The sequence below is a fragment of the Notolepis coatsorum genome, assembly GCF_963971535.1.
Source record: "Notolepis coatsorum genome assembly, chromosome: 20".
In the NCBI taxonomy this organism is placed as follows: Eukaryota; Metazoa; Chordata; class Actinopteri; order Aulopiformes; family Paralepididae; genus Notolepis; species Notolepis coatsorum.
The window spans coordinates 42603115-42618613 of NC_140184.1; the positions used below are offsets into that span (position 1 = coordinate 42603115).

Genomic DNA, 15499 nt, shown 5'->3' on the forward strand with positions numbered 1-15499 from the left:
ACTGCATGCCTGATCGCTACAATACGTTCACTACCACCGATTGGACAAGTAATGTTATGCAGCTGAGAGAGAACGTTTTTTCACGGAAGACGCTGTTCTGTTCTCAACCATCATTTTCTTTGGACAATAAACCGTATAAACTACATCAGCTGCAGCCTGGACATTAAACTCTGTCAACATCCACAACTTCTTTTGTTACCCGAGTATAAAAACACTAGTAGGTGCATCGTGGCGCATTGTTCATTTATTAGTTAATGATAAGCGGCCACTATAGCTTGTCCAACTAACGTTATTTATTTAAATTATTCCTGTTAATAATAATTAACATAAGTAGCATGGTAATAATACGTAGGTTATTGATCAATGAATGTATTGATACATTAATGGTGTACAAATGATACACCAGTAGAAGTCATGTTATTTCCTCATTGTCCTTTCTGTGTCGCCTCAAAAAATAGGATCGAGGCGATTTTTAGCCAGGCGACAGAAATAGCTGCGCGACCGTCGCTTCAAAATCTCTTGCCGTGTGTGTTCTCTCATTCATAACAAAGGAGGCGATACAATTCTGTCGGTCGGCTCGAAAAAAAAGTCGGTCGCTTGGCTAAAATCGCCCTCCGTGTGCGGAGCCCTTAACAAGGAAGGAGTAGTAGCTGTTTTTCTTGACATAGAAAAAGCGTATGACATGCTGTGGAAAGAGGGGTTGGGGGTTAAGTTGTTTAATGCTGGAATACGAGGGCGGATGCTGAACTGGATCAGAGCTTTCCTGCAAAACAGGACCATACAGGTCAGAGTCGGGGGAGCATATTCACAGATAGTGGGGATAGATAATGGTACTCCTCAAGGGAGTGTTATTAGCCCAGTGCTATTCAACGTTATGATCAACGATATAATTCAAGAGGTGGGGGCAGGGTTTGGGCTATCGTTGTTCGCTGATGATGGGGCAATTTGGAAAAGAGGGGGGAATATTAAGTGTTTAACAAGAAAGATACAAGGGGCACTGGATAAAGTGGTAGATTGGGCTGAGAAGTGGGGGTTCAAAATGTCTGTGGAAAAGTCCAAATTTGTTATTTTTACGGATAAAAGAAAGACTGGAGGGCTGGGGCTCTCTATGTATGGCAAGCCAGTAGAGAGAGTCAAGGAGTTTAAGTTTCTAGGAGTGATTTTTGAAGAGAAGGTAACATGGAGAAAACATATAGAAAAAACTGTGACTAAATGTGAGAAGATTATAAATGTTATGCAATGTCTTGCTGGGAGCTCATGGGGACTTGTGACACATACTCCCCTCCTATGCACATGTCTGAGACATACTGTACAGGTAAGCAAATTAATATTTTAGTACTAGTCGTTTATTCAAAGATAGAATAATAAATGTACTCATCTGAGAAAGCTAAAAGGGAAGAGAGTCTGCTTGACTGCATGGTACAGGTGGAGTGGAGCGTGGGGCAGATGGGTAACAGAGTGTAGTAGAGTGCATGTTGGTCACAGATGGTTGGAACATCTGTGACCACGCCTCTACATTTACATTCTGCTCTACTTTTATTTATCTATTTAATTTTTGTATATGTAGACAATTATTTTGCCAGAAATCTTTATATTATATTGCATATTCATTCAATGGTAGCTAAGTTGTGCAGAGTCAGTCAACCAAACAATCAGTCACCTGATACTTAATGCCACTCTCAACATATTTGGACTCAATTCATACATGTACTTTAGAGTAGATGGAGTGTTCCCGTGAAACTGTAAAAGTCATATTTTACATGAGCGAGGTTCGTTTTTGTGGATAACGTGGTTAGAATGACAGAGTTCATGTTCTGACATGATGCCAATCAATCATGACACCATCTGCATAGCTACAACATGTTGGAGGTGCACATTACATTTTATTCAGTGAGGACAACTCCATGTATGATGCTGGACCCTCAAGGGTTGACTGGACATATTGTTTTGTTGATGGAGTGCCGCCTTTTCAAAGAAATGTTTCCAGGAAATACTGTATAATTTAAATAAACGCCATTTCAGTTCATTTTAGCATAGAATAGATTTAGAGGTGGTGAGATGGTAAAAACAAGAAGCAAAATTTACTCCCACACTTCTATACATGTAAATGCACAGACAAAAAAAAGTGCACACACAAACACACATAATAATCACAGTCAGGCGCATACATACACACACACACACACACACACACACACACACACACACACACACACACACACACACACACACACACACACACACACACACACACACACACACACACACACACACACACACACACACACAGACAGACAGACAGACAGACAGACAGACAGACAGACAGACAGACAGACAGACAGACAGACAGACAGACAGAGTCACTCACTGTCTGCTGCAGGTCAGGGATGATGATGCGGATGACCAGTGAGTGTGTGCGGACGTCGTCCATGTGACTTGGCGACGGCTCGGCAGTGGCTCTTATTGTCTCATAGATGGTCTCCTCACGGGAGCTGTCAGAGGAGTCCTCGGAGTAGTCAGAAAAACTCTGGGCCATCCCATCCTCACTGGATGTGGGACTCCGGGGCATAGCAAGGAGATCGGCCGGATTCAGCTGAGATGAGAGGACACAGGACATAATGATAATAATAATAATAATAATAATAATAATAATAATAATAATAATAATAATAATAATAATAATAATAATAATAATAATAATAATAATAATAATAATAACTTCATTTTATATAGCGCTTTTCAAGGGACCCAAGGTCGCTTTACATAGGGGGGGGGGGGAATAACAAAGTAACAGACAGTGGACAGACACAACATATACATATAAAGTGAGAGATTAGGGGTTAAAGGCCAAGTTGAAGAGGTGGGTTTTTTGATATTAGTAAGAAGACCGGCCAGATTCAGCTGAGAATCGAGGACACAGGACATAATAATATTAGTCAGTAGACCGGCTGGATTCAGCTGAGATGCGAGGACAATAACGTTCAGGTTTGTTCAACCCGTGAGATATAATCACGAAAATAAGGTAAATATTTTTCGCATTTTGCAAGAATATTTTCAGAAGCTTTGACAGTGGCTGGTGTGAGCTGGGTAGAGTAGTTTTATGAAATTCCGACATCCATCGGAAGCCCTTGGTCTCCTCTTTCTTAGGACAACAACGGTTTCATGACGGCGTCATTTCCTCATGTCTAAATCATCCGGTTTTCGATGCAAAGCGCCAAGATTCTTATAAACTCATATTTCGCTAATAACACTTAAAATCATAGGTAAACAAACATAGTGCTGAAAAATATACACTTTGACTGCTGTTTTGATAGGGTTAGGGTCTTTACTCTTGGCTACATTTGAAAAAGAAACGCAACATTAATATTATGTTATTTTTTATTTATTTATTATTTGTATCCTTTATTTATGACATGAAATAAATCTCAGCCCGGTACCAGTAACTACTTTTTCTTTGGTATACATTGTATTTACCATTAGGTTAAAGTTGTATTCATTTTTATTAACCACTGGGTTAAAGTTTTTCAATATACTGTTTATGAATTTTTTATAACCACTGACTAGGTTAACGTTTTTCGAACAAACCTCAAAATTCTGTACTTCTACAAAAAAAACTGTAAATGATCTGCCCTTTGTTCATTTGCTTAGCTTTTTTACGTCTTCTTGATCTCAAGAAGGTGCTGAATGAAGTGGAGCAGTCTTCCATTTACTTGGGTATGTACTTTTAGGCGAATTTTCTGAAAATATGGCTTAACAGGTTAATGGGATTCCTCCCATTCTATTAAATGACATAATTGTTTAGTTCATGCAATCAATTGCAGATTGACAAAGCTTTTCAAGAGATTGCACCATTCCAGCCACTTCTAGAACAGGAATGTTGACCTGATTCATATACTGTAGCTGTATCTGCTGAGTCTCAGCTTCTCTTTCACATGGCAGGCTTTGTAAGAGTGATAATGAGATTATGAGAATATATTCTCCTCTCTATCTCTCACACACACACACACACACACACACACACACACACACACACACACACACACACACACACACACACACACACACACACACACACACACACACACACACACACACACACACACACACACACACACACACACACACACACACACACACACACACACACACACACACACACATTTCTATTAGAACTAGGCCTATTTTCCTATTCCTGGATTCATTCTTTCCAGATCTTAAACTCTTTCTCATTTCATTGACTGGTATAATTGGTATCATTTATAATTGGTCCTCAGGTTGTTACCTAAGGGAGTGCAGTGGGTTCAGTAACATCTGCAGTGATATTTGGTTTGAATGGTAGGGCTTTGTGCGCCCAGCACTTATCAGGCCTTCTCATGGAATTACTAACTAACTTTTTGGCAAATTTGCTTATTTGCTGTCTTCCCCAGAGTCAGAGAAGAAGATAGGTAGGCCTACCCTTCTCATATGTGTGTGTGCAGTACAGAGATAAAGACCAACAGCGCGCTAGGTATCTTACATATTATGACTGGAGGATACAATTTCCAACAACTCTAAAACTGTCTTATTTACTTGTTGTGACATATTGTGACATGTAGAAATAACAGCCTCAGCCTGTTCGACCACCTCAACCTCCCTTCTTGTTTATTCCGTTACTTTTGATGGTAGGTCAATGGTCCGTATCCACTTTGTGTTCCTTTAAAGCAATATTTCACTTTGCACTTTACAGCATATTGACTTTTAAACCCTCTGGCAACTCAGTGATCCCTATTCACTAAATTTTGTTTTAAAATGCTAGCCTTGAAATTATAATCCTGACACACAATATTGTTTTATTCTGTGATCTGGGTCATAACCAGTGGCGAATCCTTATGGAAGCCAACGGAAGCCATGCCTCCCTATAAATTCATATCAAATATGAAATATGAAAAAAAAAATTAAAAAAAAATAAATAATATAGTTTACATTCTTTTTCATCTGTGCATCTGTGTTATATATATATATATATTTTTTTTTAAATGTCTCCCTCTTCTCCTTCTCACTCCCTCTAACACACTGTCAGACTCACTGTGCTCACTGCAGCTAGTATAGGAGAGAGGCAGTGGGTAGGTCTCTTTCTCCAGGCTTCCAGCATTATAGAGTCCAAATCCGATCCTAGCCAATCAGATTCGAGCTGACTGCCACACCCTAAAAGTTTAAAACGGAGCTGGGAGGAAAACACTCAGCATATTTTCCCCCCTGGAGGCGGGGCAGGTCAGAAGTTCACGTTTCCACCTGACTACCTAACGTGACATCCCATTAGTAGTATAAAACTGTCTGGCGTCACTCAGTCTAGTAGTCTACTACAAACATGTCTGAACATCATCCCCTCGCGGGATTGATTGAAAATGTTATTAACAGAGCGGGCACGTTCGAATCCTCTATTAGTGTATCTAACATTTAGCACTTTAATAGCAACTTATTTTCGCCGGCGGGACATTTACTGAGGACCAGCAGAGCACACCACTGTGGATATTATGATTTAACAAATCTATCTGGCAAGAGGAGGACCACATTATTGACCAGGTAAGCACTGAGCAGCCTGACTGACTAACTAACGTTATCAGGCAAGCTTGTAGACCCTTTCATGACTGCAATGCAAGCCAGGGGCTGGAATACGCAGTCACTTATTCCTCCGTAGTAGCCAGGTTAATGTGCACCATCAAGCACTGCTTAAAAGCTAGCGGTGGGTCCAAAATATATCGGATATAAATGTCAAAGGTACCCAGCGTTCCATTAGGGTTTCACACACAGATGCGGCAGGGTTTGAAAGCTCGGCGTTGCTAATAAACATTTTAAATCATTTTTATAAACGAGTAAAACTGAGGCTGAAATGGCTGCTTCCGCATTTTACAGTAGGAGCGCTCTGATGGCTGGGCGCGCCGCGCAACAGACACGTGAATGAATGAATGAAAACTTTATTTAACAGATTGCAGAATGGGTACAATACAGTACGGCTCAATACACACAATTGTTAAGGGGATGCAGACCAGAGAAATACGTTTGTCTTGTCACGTTTGTCTAATAGACAGTCATATTCTCTCCCGGCCGTATGTATATTTCTCTCCCACCCACCCACCCCCTCCTAATGTACAGTCCCCTCCCCATCATATGTATATACTCTGTCAGGATCTATGGGTAACAGTACTGTATATTTGATGTCATGATGTCTTGTATGTCATAAATGTCACTATGAATTGAAAATGGGGGACCCTGATGTAAACAAGACAAACGTCTTTCTCTGGTCTGCATCCCCTTATACAATTGTGTGTATTGAGCCGTACTGAATTGTACCCATTCTGCAATCTGTTAAGAAAGTTTGACTGGCCGCCGAGCCATACTGTAGTGTACATGGTGACTGCTTGACTTAAAAAAAATAATAAAAAAAAAAATTAATAATAAAAATATTTAATATTTTTTTTTAATAATTTGTTTTGGCTTCCCCTGTTATTTTACCCACGCGACGCCACTGGTCATAACCTACTTTTGGATAAAAGTCATTTAGCTTGTTGCGTTTTAGAATACAGAAAATAGCCTGGATATTGGTGGTGACAGCGATTGTCCATGGTAGCCGGCGGTGGAGGTTGATTGTTTTTTAACTCCTATGGAGGTGTGTATACAAAGAAAACATTATCCTACCAAAATGAAATGCAGCTTTAAAGGTGCCATCGGTACGATTTTCTATTGTTTGTAATGAGGACTGTGTAGACTCATCCATGTACAATTACGTGGAATAAGCATGTATGGTGGATTCTTCATGCCTGGTCCTCATTGCTGGCCTGGAGGACCGTGTTGACCAGGAGTATCAAACTCACATCATTCTCTATGGAGTATTTAATGATTTAACCTGACTAATGAAGAGAGCCTTGGAATTTCCACACATTATAAAACCATCAGTTTGGACCAACTCACAGCCATGCAGCATCTGGATACCCATGCGAGCACATGCACACAACTGGTGTACCTGCCAATGCAGATTTTAATAGATTTTTTTTCTTTTGAAAACTAGAAATGCCAAGGAAATCATTCAAATAACCTTTGTTTTTATTTGACAAAAAAATATTTCAAACCAAGATGAATTTCCCTATTGGGATTGAAGTGCAAACCTAACTTTCACCAATCTTCACTTAAAAAATAATATATATATATATATATATATATATATATATATATATATATATATATATATATATATATATATATATATGGAATTGAAGCGCAAACCTAACTTTCACCAATCTTCACTTAAAAAAAATATTATATATATATATATATATATATATATATATATATATATATATATATATATATATATATATATATATATATAAGGTTACTCTTGATCAAACAAAGATGAATGTCCCTATTGGGATTAATAGTGCAATAACTTGCTTTTTCACCTAACTTCACTTAAAACAAATAAAAGGTGCCTCTTGATCATCAAACAAGAATGAATTTCCCTATTGGGATTAATAAAGTGCAAATCTAACTTTCACCAAACATTACTTTTTGTAAAATAAAAGGTGACTCTAAAAAATAAAATAAAAAAAACTTTTTTTTTCTTTTTTGAAAATTGATTTTAATTAAAAAAAATCATCCTAAATCATTCATTCGAATTAATCGAATTAATCGATTAATCGCCCAGCCCTAGGCTAACGTTAGCTGCTAACTAAGTTATCCCATAACTAGCCTAAGCTAACTAGCGTTAGCCGCTAACCCTGGAAACGCTCAAAGCGGACTCCACGTCACCAGTTCCATTCGTGAGGAAAGGGGGTGGGTTATATTGACGAGTGGCAGTTTTTCATGTCTGGTAATTTTTAGCATGGTGTTATTCACTGTCAAAGATGCAAAGAAAAATCATAATTTATATTCTCCTTTGTTTCATCACAATTTACTCAAGCCTGTAACGTCCCCAGGGCCGGCCCTGGCTGGGCCGGTTATGAGAGGAACAGTGAACATTTCCTCCCTCCTGACACTGGTCTCCTACCTCCAGTTTCCCCCCGTTCCTGTCCACGTCATGTTGCACTGTAGGGGTGGACGGTATAAACGGTATACGGTATAAACGGTATGAATTTGCTCTACGGTATGGATTTTGACTATACCTTGTAACCGGTAGAGCAGCTCTAAAATAGCAATGACGTCATGTAACCACAGCGCAACTATTTCACTCGCATTTGCCCCTAAAAATAGATAGAATTAGTCATAGATAATAGATATGTGCAAACTGGAAAAAGTTATTTAGGAGGCTTCGCGCAGTGGGCGTGTCAACACGCAATTGTCATTTCATAATAAACACATATCACCGCGGCGCACAGCAAGTTTCAATTTCAGTTCCTGGCATTTTTAACCAGTGGAGAAAGGTAAGAGATTTCCCTATCGTTTTTCTTATATGAATTATTCTACGTTAATAAAACATACCTGGTGATCAACTACAGTTTGCTGTGAACATTATGATATGTGTAGTGTTCTGACGGCTGGGCAGCGGGAGCTGGATGCTGGATTTTGCGAGAAGCATGCAGCTGCAAAGCCGCATAGTGGGGCCACTGTGCCTGCACAGTGCAATACTCCAATTCAGCCATTGGCAATTCAGCCGTTGGGTGGGGGGCGCTGTTGAGCGGGCCTGTGACCGGACCTGAAAGCGCCCCTGCTCTGCGGCTCTGTAGTTGCATACTATTGGGATTCGTTGGGAGCAGCACGGAGTCTCGACTCGGGACTTATTTTATTTGGAATATAATGACTGTATATGCAAAAGTAGCCTAGTTTTAAGTTAAAATATTATAAATCTACATGCCTTGAGGATGTCATTCTCTTCTATCAGGCAAAAAAAATTATAATTTTTTTTTTTCAAAACTTTGTTTATTGAAGTTTTTTCATTGCAATATGAGATCATCACAAGGTCAAATTGTACACATATATGCCAGACGTATTGCACATATCTACATATAAGTAGTCAAAATATAGGTCTGTTGAATGTAGACAATATACATATTGCACAAAGGTACATATAGTTAGTCAAAATATAGGTCTGTTGGATAAACAATATACCTATTGCACAAAACTATGTATAAATAAACAAAATATAGGTCTGTTGAATGTAAATAATATACATGTTGCACATGGCTACGTATAAGTAGTCAAAGTATAGGTCTCTTGAATATATAGACAAAAAAATAGTACACCACAAAATAAATATAGATATTGTTTCGGACATAGTCAATTAAACAGATATGTACACTCAGGACAAGCACTGTACAGCAGGAATAGAGGAATGGAACAAATTTTTTTTTAAATGAGAAGGTAGACATCGGTTACATTTGCACAAGTAGATAGGTCACTCGACTGGACTGTGCTAGGTTAGGAGTGAGCATTATTTATGGGGGGTCGATTGAGCCTTGTTCCCCAACATAGGTAAAGAAACGGCCTCATGTTTTATAAAATCTAGCTGTAGAACCCCTTATGACACACCTTATTTTCTCCATCTTAAGGAAGTGCAAAATATCCCTGAGCCACATAGAGTGAGATGGAGGAGTGGGTGACTTCCAATGCAGTAAAATGAGACGTCTAGCCAGGAGAGTAACAAATGCCACCAGGTCAGCTTTATATCGTGGCAGAGACAGAGTAGTAGGGGAGATAAAGACACCAAAGCAAGCAGTTATGGCAGTCGGGCTGATTGGGATCTCAATACTATTTGAGATAGTTTCAAATATTTCAGACCAAAAATTATGCAGGGAAGGGCAGGACCAAAACATGTGACTATGTGTAGCAGGGGCACGGTGGCATCTGTCACAGGTGGGATCAATGTTGCCATAGATCTTGGCTAGCCTGACTTTAGTAAAGTGTGAACGGTGAACAATTTTACATTGGATCAGTCCGTGCCTGGCACAAATTGAAGAGGAGTGGACCCGGTGTAGAATATCCTCCCACAGGTTTTCTGTGATGTCCTCACCCAGGTCCTCCTCCCATCTCCTCCTGATCTTTTCTAATGAGGTAGGACGCAGTGAGGAAATCAAGCCATACAGGACAGATATAATACCCTTTGTGACCAGTAAAGTAGTAAAGTGTCAATAGGAGTGGCTTCTGGGAGTTTGGGGAACTGTGGGTTGATATTACGTACAAAACTGCGGACTTGCAAGTATCTGAAGAAATGTGACCTCGAAAGAGAGAACTTGTCAGACAGTTGTTCAAATGATGAAAAATATTTTCTATATATAAATCACTGAACGTTCTAATACCAAGAGGGGACCAGGAGAGAAAAGCTCTATCCATCACAGAGGGGGGGAAAACAGGGTTAGCTGTAATTGGAGCTAGTAAAGAAAAAGATTGTAAACCAAAATGTCATCTGAACTGGTTCCATATCCTGAGTGTTGATTTGACAATGATATTTTTAGAGTAGGGAGAGGTGGGAAAAGGTAGAGGTGCGTGAGCCAGAGCAGCCAGTGAGGCAGGGCTGGAAGAAGAGGATTCCAAAAGCAACGATACAGGGGATGAAGGTGTGTCTTCAAACCTTGCCCAATGTTGTAGTGCTCTAAAGTTGGCTGCCCAATAATAGAATTTAAAATTGGGCAGAGCCATCCCTCCCAGAGGCTTTGGTCTTTGTAGGAGGGCTTTACCGAGCCTAGGGACTCTCCTATTCCAGATGAACTACCAAACTGTCAATTTTCTGGAAGAATGCTTGTGTGAGAAAGATGGGTAAACATTGAAAAAGGTATGAGAATTTTGGCAGGGAGTTCATTTTAACTGAGTTGACTCGTGCCGTTAAGGACAGGGGTAATAGCGACCATCGTTCAAAGTCTTTATGCAGTTTGCTTAACAAAGGGGATAAGTTAGATTTAAATAAATCCTTAAATTTGTCTGTGAAACGAATGCCAAGATATGTGAAGCCAAGTGGGGAAATTTTAAAGGGCAAAGTATGTAAGGGGTAATTTCGACCTTCAGCATTCAGAGGGAATAGCTCACTTTTATCTAAGTTTAGTTTATATCCTGATATTGCACCGAATGAACTGAAAACATCAAGGGCAGCTGGAATAGAGACAGAGAGATTCGATACATATAAAAGAAAGTCATCCGCATAAAGTGAAGTCTTCTGTTCGATGCCAAACCTATGAATACCAGTTATGTTAGGATTTGATCTGAGAGCAATGGCCAATGGTTCTATTGCGATATTAAATAATAAGGGACTCAAATTGCAGCCTTGCCGAGTAGAGCGAAAGAGAGGGAAATATTCAGAATGTGTGTTGTTGGTTCTGACTGAGGCTATAGGGGAGGTATAAAGCAGTTTCACCCAAGTGATAAATGTTTTACCCAAGCCAAATCTCTCCATGGTGTAGAATAGGTAGCTCCACTCCACCCGGTCAAAAGCCTTCTCGGCATCTAGTGAGATCACAGCTTCTGATATTGAGGAAGAAGAGGGATTATACATGATATTAAGAAGCCGTCTAGTGTTAAAAGAAGAGTACAGTTTTTTTATGAATCCAGTCTGATCTGGGGAAATAATAGAGGGTAGTACCGATTCTAAGCGCATAGATAGTAGTTTGGAAAGAAGCTTTAAATCCACGGATAGCAAACTTATAGGACGGTAGCTCCCACATACTGTAGGAGAGGGTCTCTGTTCTTCTTCAAGATTAAGGAAATTGTGGCCTGAGTGAGTGTATGGGGCAATTTAAAACGGCAGAAGGATTCATTGTACATATCAATAAGAAGTGGCGCCAATTTGCCAAAAAACTTCCTATAGAATTCGATTGGGTAACCATCGGGGCCTGGGCATTTACCTGCCTGCATGTTGTGAGCAGCCTCTTCAATCTCCTCTATTGTGATAGGCTCCTCCAGTTTCACCGCTGAGTCGGAGTCAACTTTAGGAATATCAAGAGAGTCAAAAAAGTTGCTAAAGGCAGACGGGTCAGTGGGTTGTTCTGCAGCATAGAGAGATGAGTAGAAGTTTTTAAATTGTTCATTAATTTCTTTGGGATCTGTAGTTCTGCCTGTTGAAGTTTGGATTTGTGGTATTTGATGCGAAGCTGATGCCTGTCTTAATTGATGAGCTAATAGTTTATTCGCCTTATCTCCGTGTTCATAGTAATTGTATCTGGATTTGAATAGTAATTTTTCGGTATGGGTGGTAGTCAGAGTATCGAATTCTGCTTGTAACAATAGGCGTTCCTTATATAAATCAGGTGATGGAGCGATAGAGTAAACGTTGTCAATCTGAGTGATCTGTTTGGTTAAATTATCTAATTTCTTCTTTCTGGCTCTAGTCTCATAAGTGCAGTAAGAAATAATTTCCCCCCTTAAGTATGCCTTCAGTGTCTCCCATAGTAAGGAAGCTGAGATCCCAGGCGTCTTATTGATATCCAAAAAAAAATCTATCTGCTTGGAAATAAAAGTAACAAAATCTTCGTTCGATAACAAACTAGTATTCAGTAGCCAGGGTGGTCGGGTGTTATCACATCCCCTAATTTGCAGTTCCATTAGAACTGGAGAGTGGTCCGATATGACAATAGCATCATATGAGCAAGATAATACTGATGAGATGAGCCGATTGTCGATCAAGAAATAATCAATACGAGTGAAGGTGTGATGAACATGAGAGAAGAATGAGTATGCTCTGCTAGATGGGTTGTGAAAACGCCAAGGGTCTGAAAGTGAAAACTCTTCCATAAAAGATTGAATGGTTTTAGCAGAGCTTGAAAGTACTGCATTTCTGTTAGATGAGCGATCCAATGATGGATTAAGCCAGCAATTGAAGTCCCCTCCTAATATCAGATAATGTGTGGAGAGGTCAGTTATCGAAGAGAACACAGATCTAAAAAATGAGCTATTGTCCCAGTTAGGGCCGTAGATATTAAGCATAATCACTGGGGTGCCACAGAGCTTTCCAGTTACCAGCACAAATCTACCATTTGGGTCAGAGAGAACATCTGAGCAAATAAAATTTATTGATTTGTGGATTAAAATTGCCACACCTCTAGCTCTGCTCTGAAATGATGAGTGGTACACTTGGCCAACCCATCGTTTACGTAGTCTGGTATAATCAGATAGCTTGAAATGAGTTTCCTGAAGGAAAGCTATATGAACCCCCAAATTCTGAAGATGCCCCAGTACTTTACTACGTTTGATTGGCTGATTTAAGCCCTTACAATTCCAACTAGTAAATTTGACCACTCCTCCAATCTGCTGTGAGGTTTTAGGTTGAGTCATAGACTGGTGTTGAGTGTACAATGAGTAACATCGAAAAGTATGTCCTAATAGTATTTTTTATGTGCAGTGGCCAAGTCATAGAAAAAGCAACAACAGTATAAACATCGCACAAAAAGAACTGTAAATGTAAACAAACCCTTCCCTCCCCCCTCCCCCTCCCTCCCATGCTGATGCGTCTCCTCAAATTGGACGCGCGCATAACCCACTATTACTAACTCTAAAGATAAACACCACCCCTTCCGTGGTTAAGTGACAAATGTTAATATTGTGAAATATCGTAGTCCCAAAATGAAATAGTCTGTATATGCTCAGTCATATGGACATGAATTATGAACTTGCCGTTCAGCTGATGGTTACAGTCTGGGGAACCGCTTTTCTGAGTTTAGTGTTTATGAAAGTCGAGGCGGCGGCCGGGTCTTCAAACGTGTGCGTTGAACCACTCGGCAGAGTGATTTTCAGAACCGCAGGAAACATCAGCCCAAACTTGATACCAGGACAGGCATGGAGTTCACGTTTCACTCCTCCAAACGCAGCCCTCTTCTTGGAAACAGCGACGGTGTAATCAGGGAAAATAGAGAGCCTTTTGCCTTGGAAGAGTAGAGGGGTGTCACGGGAGGTTGCGCTGGCCCGACGTAGGATTTCGTTCCGGAGATGAAAGAAGTGGACCCTGATGATGAGCGGACGAGGCGTCTCTCCCTCTTTGGGTTTAGCCCGCAAAGTGCGATGGGCTCTGTCGAGTAGGGGCTCATCATCCAGGCCCAGTAGGTTCTTGAGTAGGCGGCCGATGAATTCCGTTGGCCGCGGACCCTCCGAGCCCTCAGGTATCCCCATGAGTCGAAGGTTGTTCCTCCTCGATCTCCCCTCTAGGTCCTCACATTTGTCGGTTAGTAATTTCACCTGTGACGTGAGCTCCTTAACAGTGGAGTCAAGCGAGGAGAGCTGGTCACTGTGGTCGCTTGTCACACGTTCCAACTCGCAGATAGTTTGCCCGTGTTCATTTATTTTCAGCAGCAATGGTTCAGTAATATTCACCAGCTCCGTGCGCACTGCAAGGATTTCAGCTCTCAGGTTAGTTGCCGATGAGTCAATTCTGCCACAAATATCTTCCTTCAGCGAGTTCAGCATTGATTGTAAGGCCCCTAGATCAAAGGCGCTGCCGCTGGTCATGTTAGCAGCTGGCGCGTGCGGTGGGGGTGGCCCGGGTGGCTGATCAAAGATTGTTTGTTGTCCTGCACGCGTCGTCCTTAATTTGGGTTTAACAGGACCCATGGACGATTTAAAGTGTCGAAAAGTCTGCCTGACTGGTAGATGAACATACGTTGTCCAGTGTCCAAAGTCCAAAAAGAAAAAACGTAGTTAAAGGACTATTTATAATTGAAGTTTGTCACAAAACGGCGGAGCGGCGAAAAGCACGTCTTACATGCTAACGGAAACACTGATACCGTGATATATACCGTTACTGTCTATGCTTCAAATTATACCGTGATATAAATTTTAGACCATACCGTCCACCCCTATTGCACTGTAGTGTTGTCAAAAATATCGAAGTATCGATACATATCGATACTGAATATTTAAAACGGCTTCAATACTCATTTCCCGAAGTACCGATACTTTCTGCAGTATCGGTACCAGCTGGCTTGCTCCCGCAAGTTGTTGACAGACAGACGCGCTGCCAGAGCCTTGCCCTTCCGCCTCCTCCTCCTCCTCGCTCAGAGCAACAGACACAAGCTGCTGCAGCCTCCTCCCCCTCACAGCCGGGCAGCGCAGCCCTGTCTTCAGTTTGTAAACAACGCTATTATTAGCTAACGTTAGCTGTCGTTCCTCCGTTAGCTTAATGCTAGCTAGCTGGCCACCTATTACTTCATGGAAACGGAGTAACGTCAAGCCGAGCCCACTACACCAGTACACGCATGAACTTGACACAACTACCCCGTTTCCAACGTTAGGTCTAGCGGAGCCGGAGCCCATCCTACACCAGTACACACATGAACTCGACACAACGTTACCCCGCCTCCATGAAGTGTCCAATTAGCAGCAATGTTGTTGAAAATGTAGCGTTAATAAATGCTCCGAGCATAGCTCCGGAGATCTCTCTCTCTCTCTCTCTCTCTCTCTCTCTCTCTCTCTCTCTCTCTCTCTCTCTCTCTCTCTCTCTCTCTCTCTCTCTCTCTCTCTCTCTCTCTCTGGTGACGGGTCATAACTAGAAAGGTGCGCTCAGTAGACCTAAAATCTCCAGCAGCCACTCTCTCTTTCTCTCTTTCTCTCT

The 15499-nt window shown here is 41.0% G+C and overlaps 1 protein-coding gene across 1 annotated transcript in view; it reads right to left on the reverse strand.

Moving 5' to 3' along the window:
* LOC311247418 (SH3 and multiple ankyrin repeat domains protein 2-like) overlaps nucleotides 1–15499 on the reverse strand; it is a gene marked incomplete at its 3' end in the record, with an annotated part of 730890 nt that overhangs the window by 604066 nt on the left and 111325 nt on the right. Inside the window, 1 exon segment of the mRNA XM_084337816.1 lies at nucleotides 2369–2593. Coding sequence (XP_084193942.1) covers nucleotides 2369–2569 — 201 coding nt within the window. The 5' untranslated portion in view covers nucleotides 2570–2593.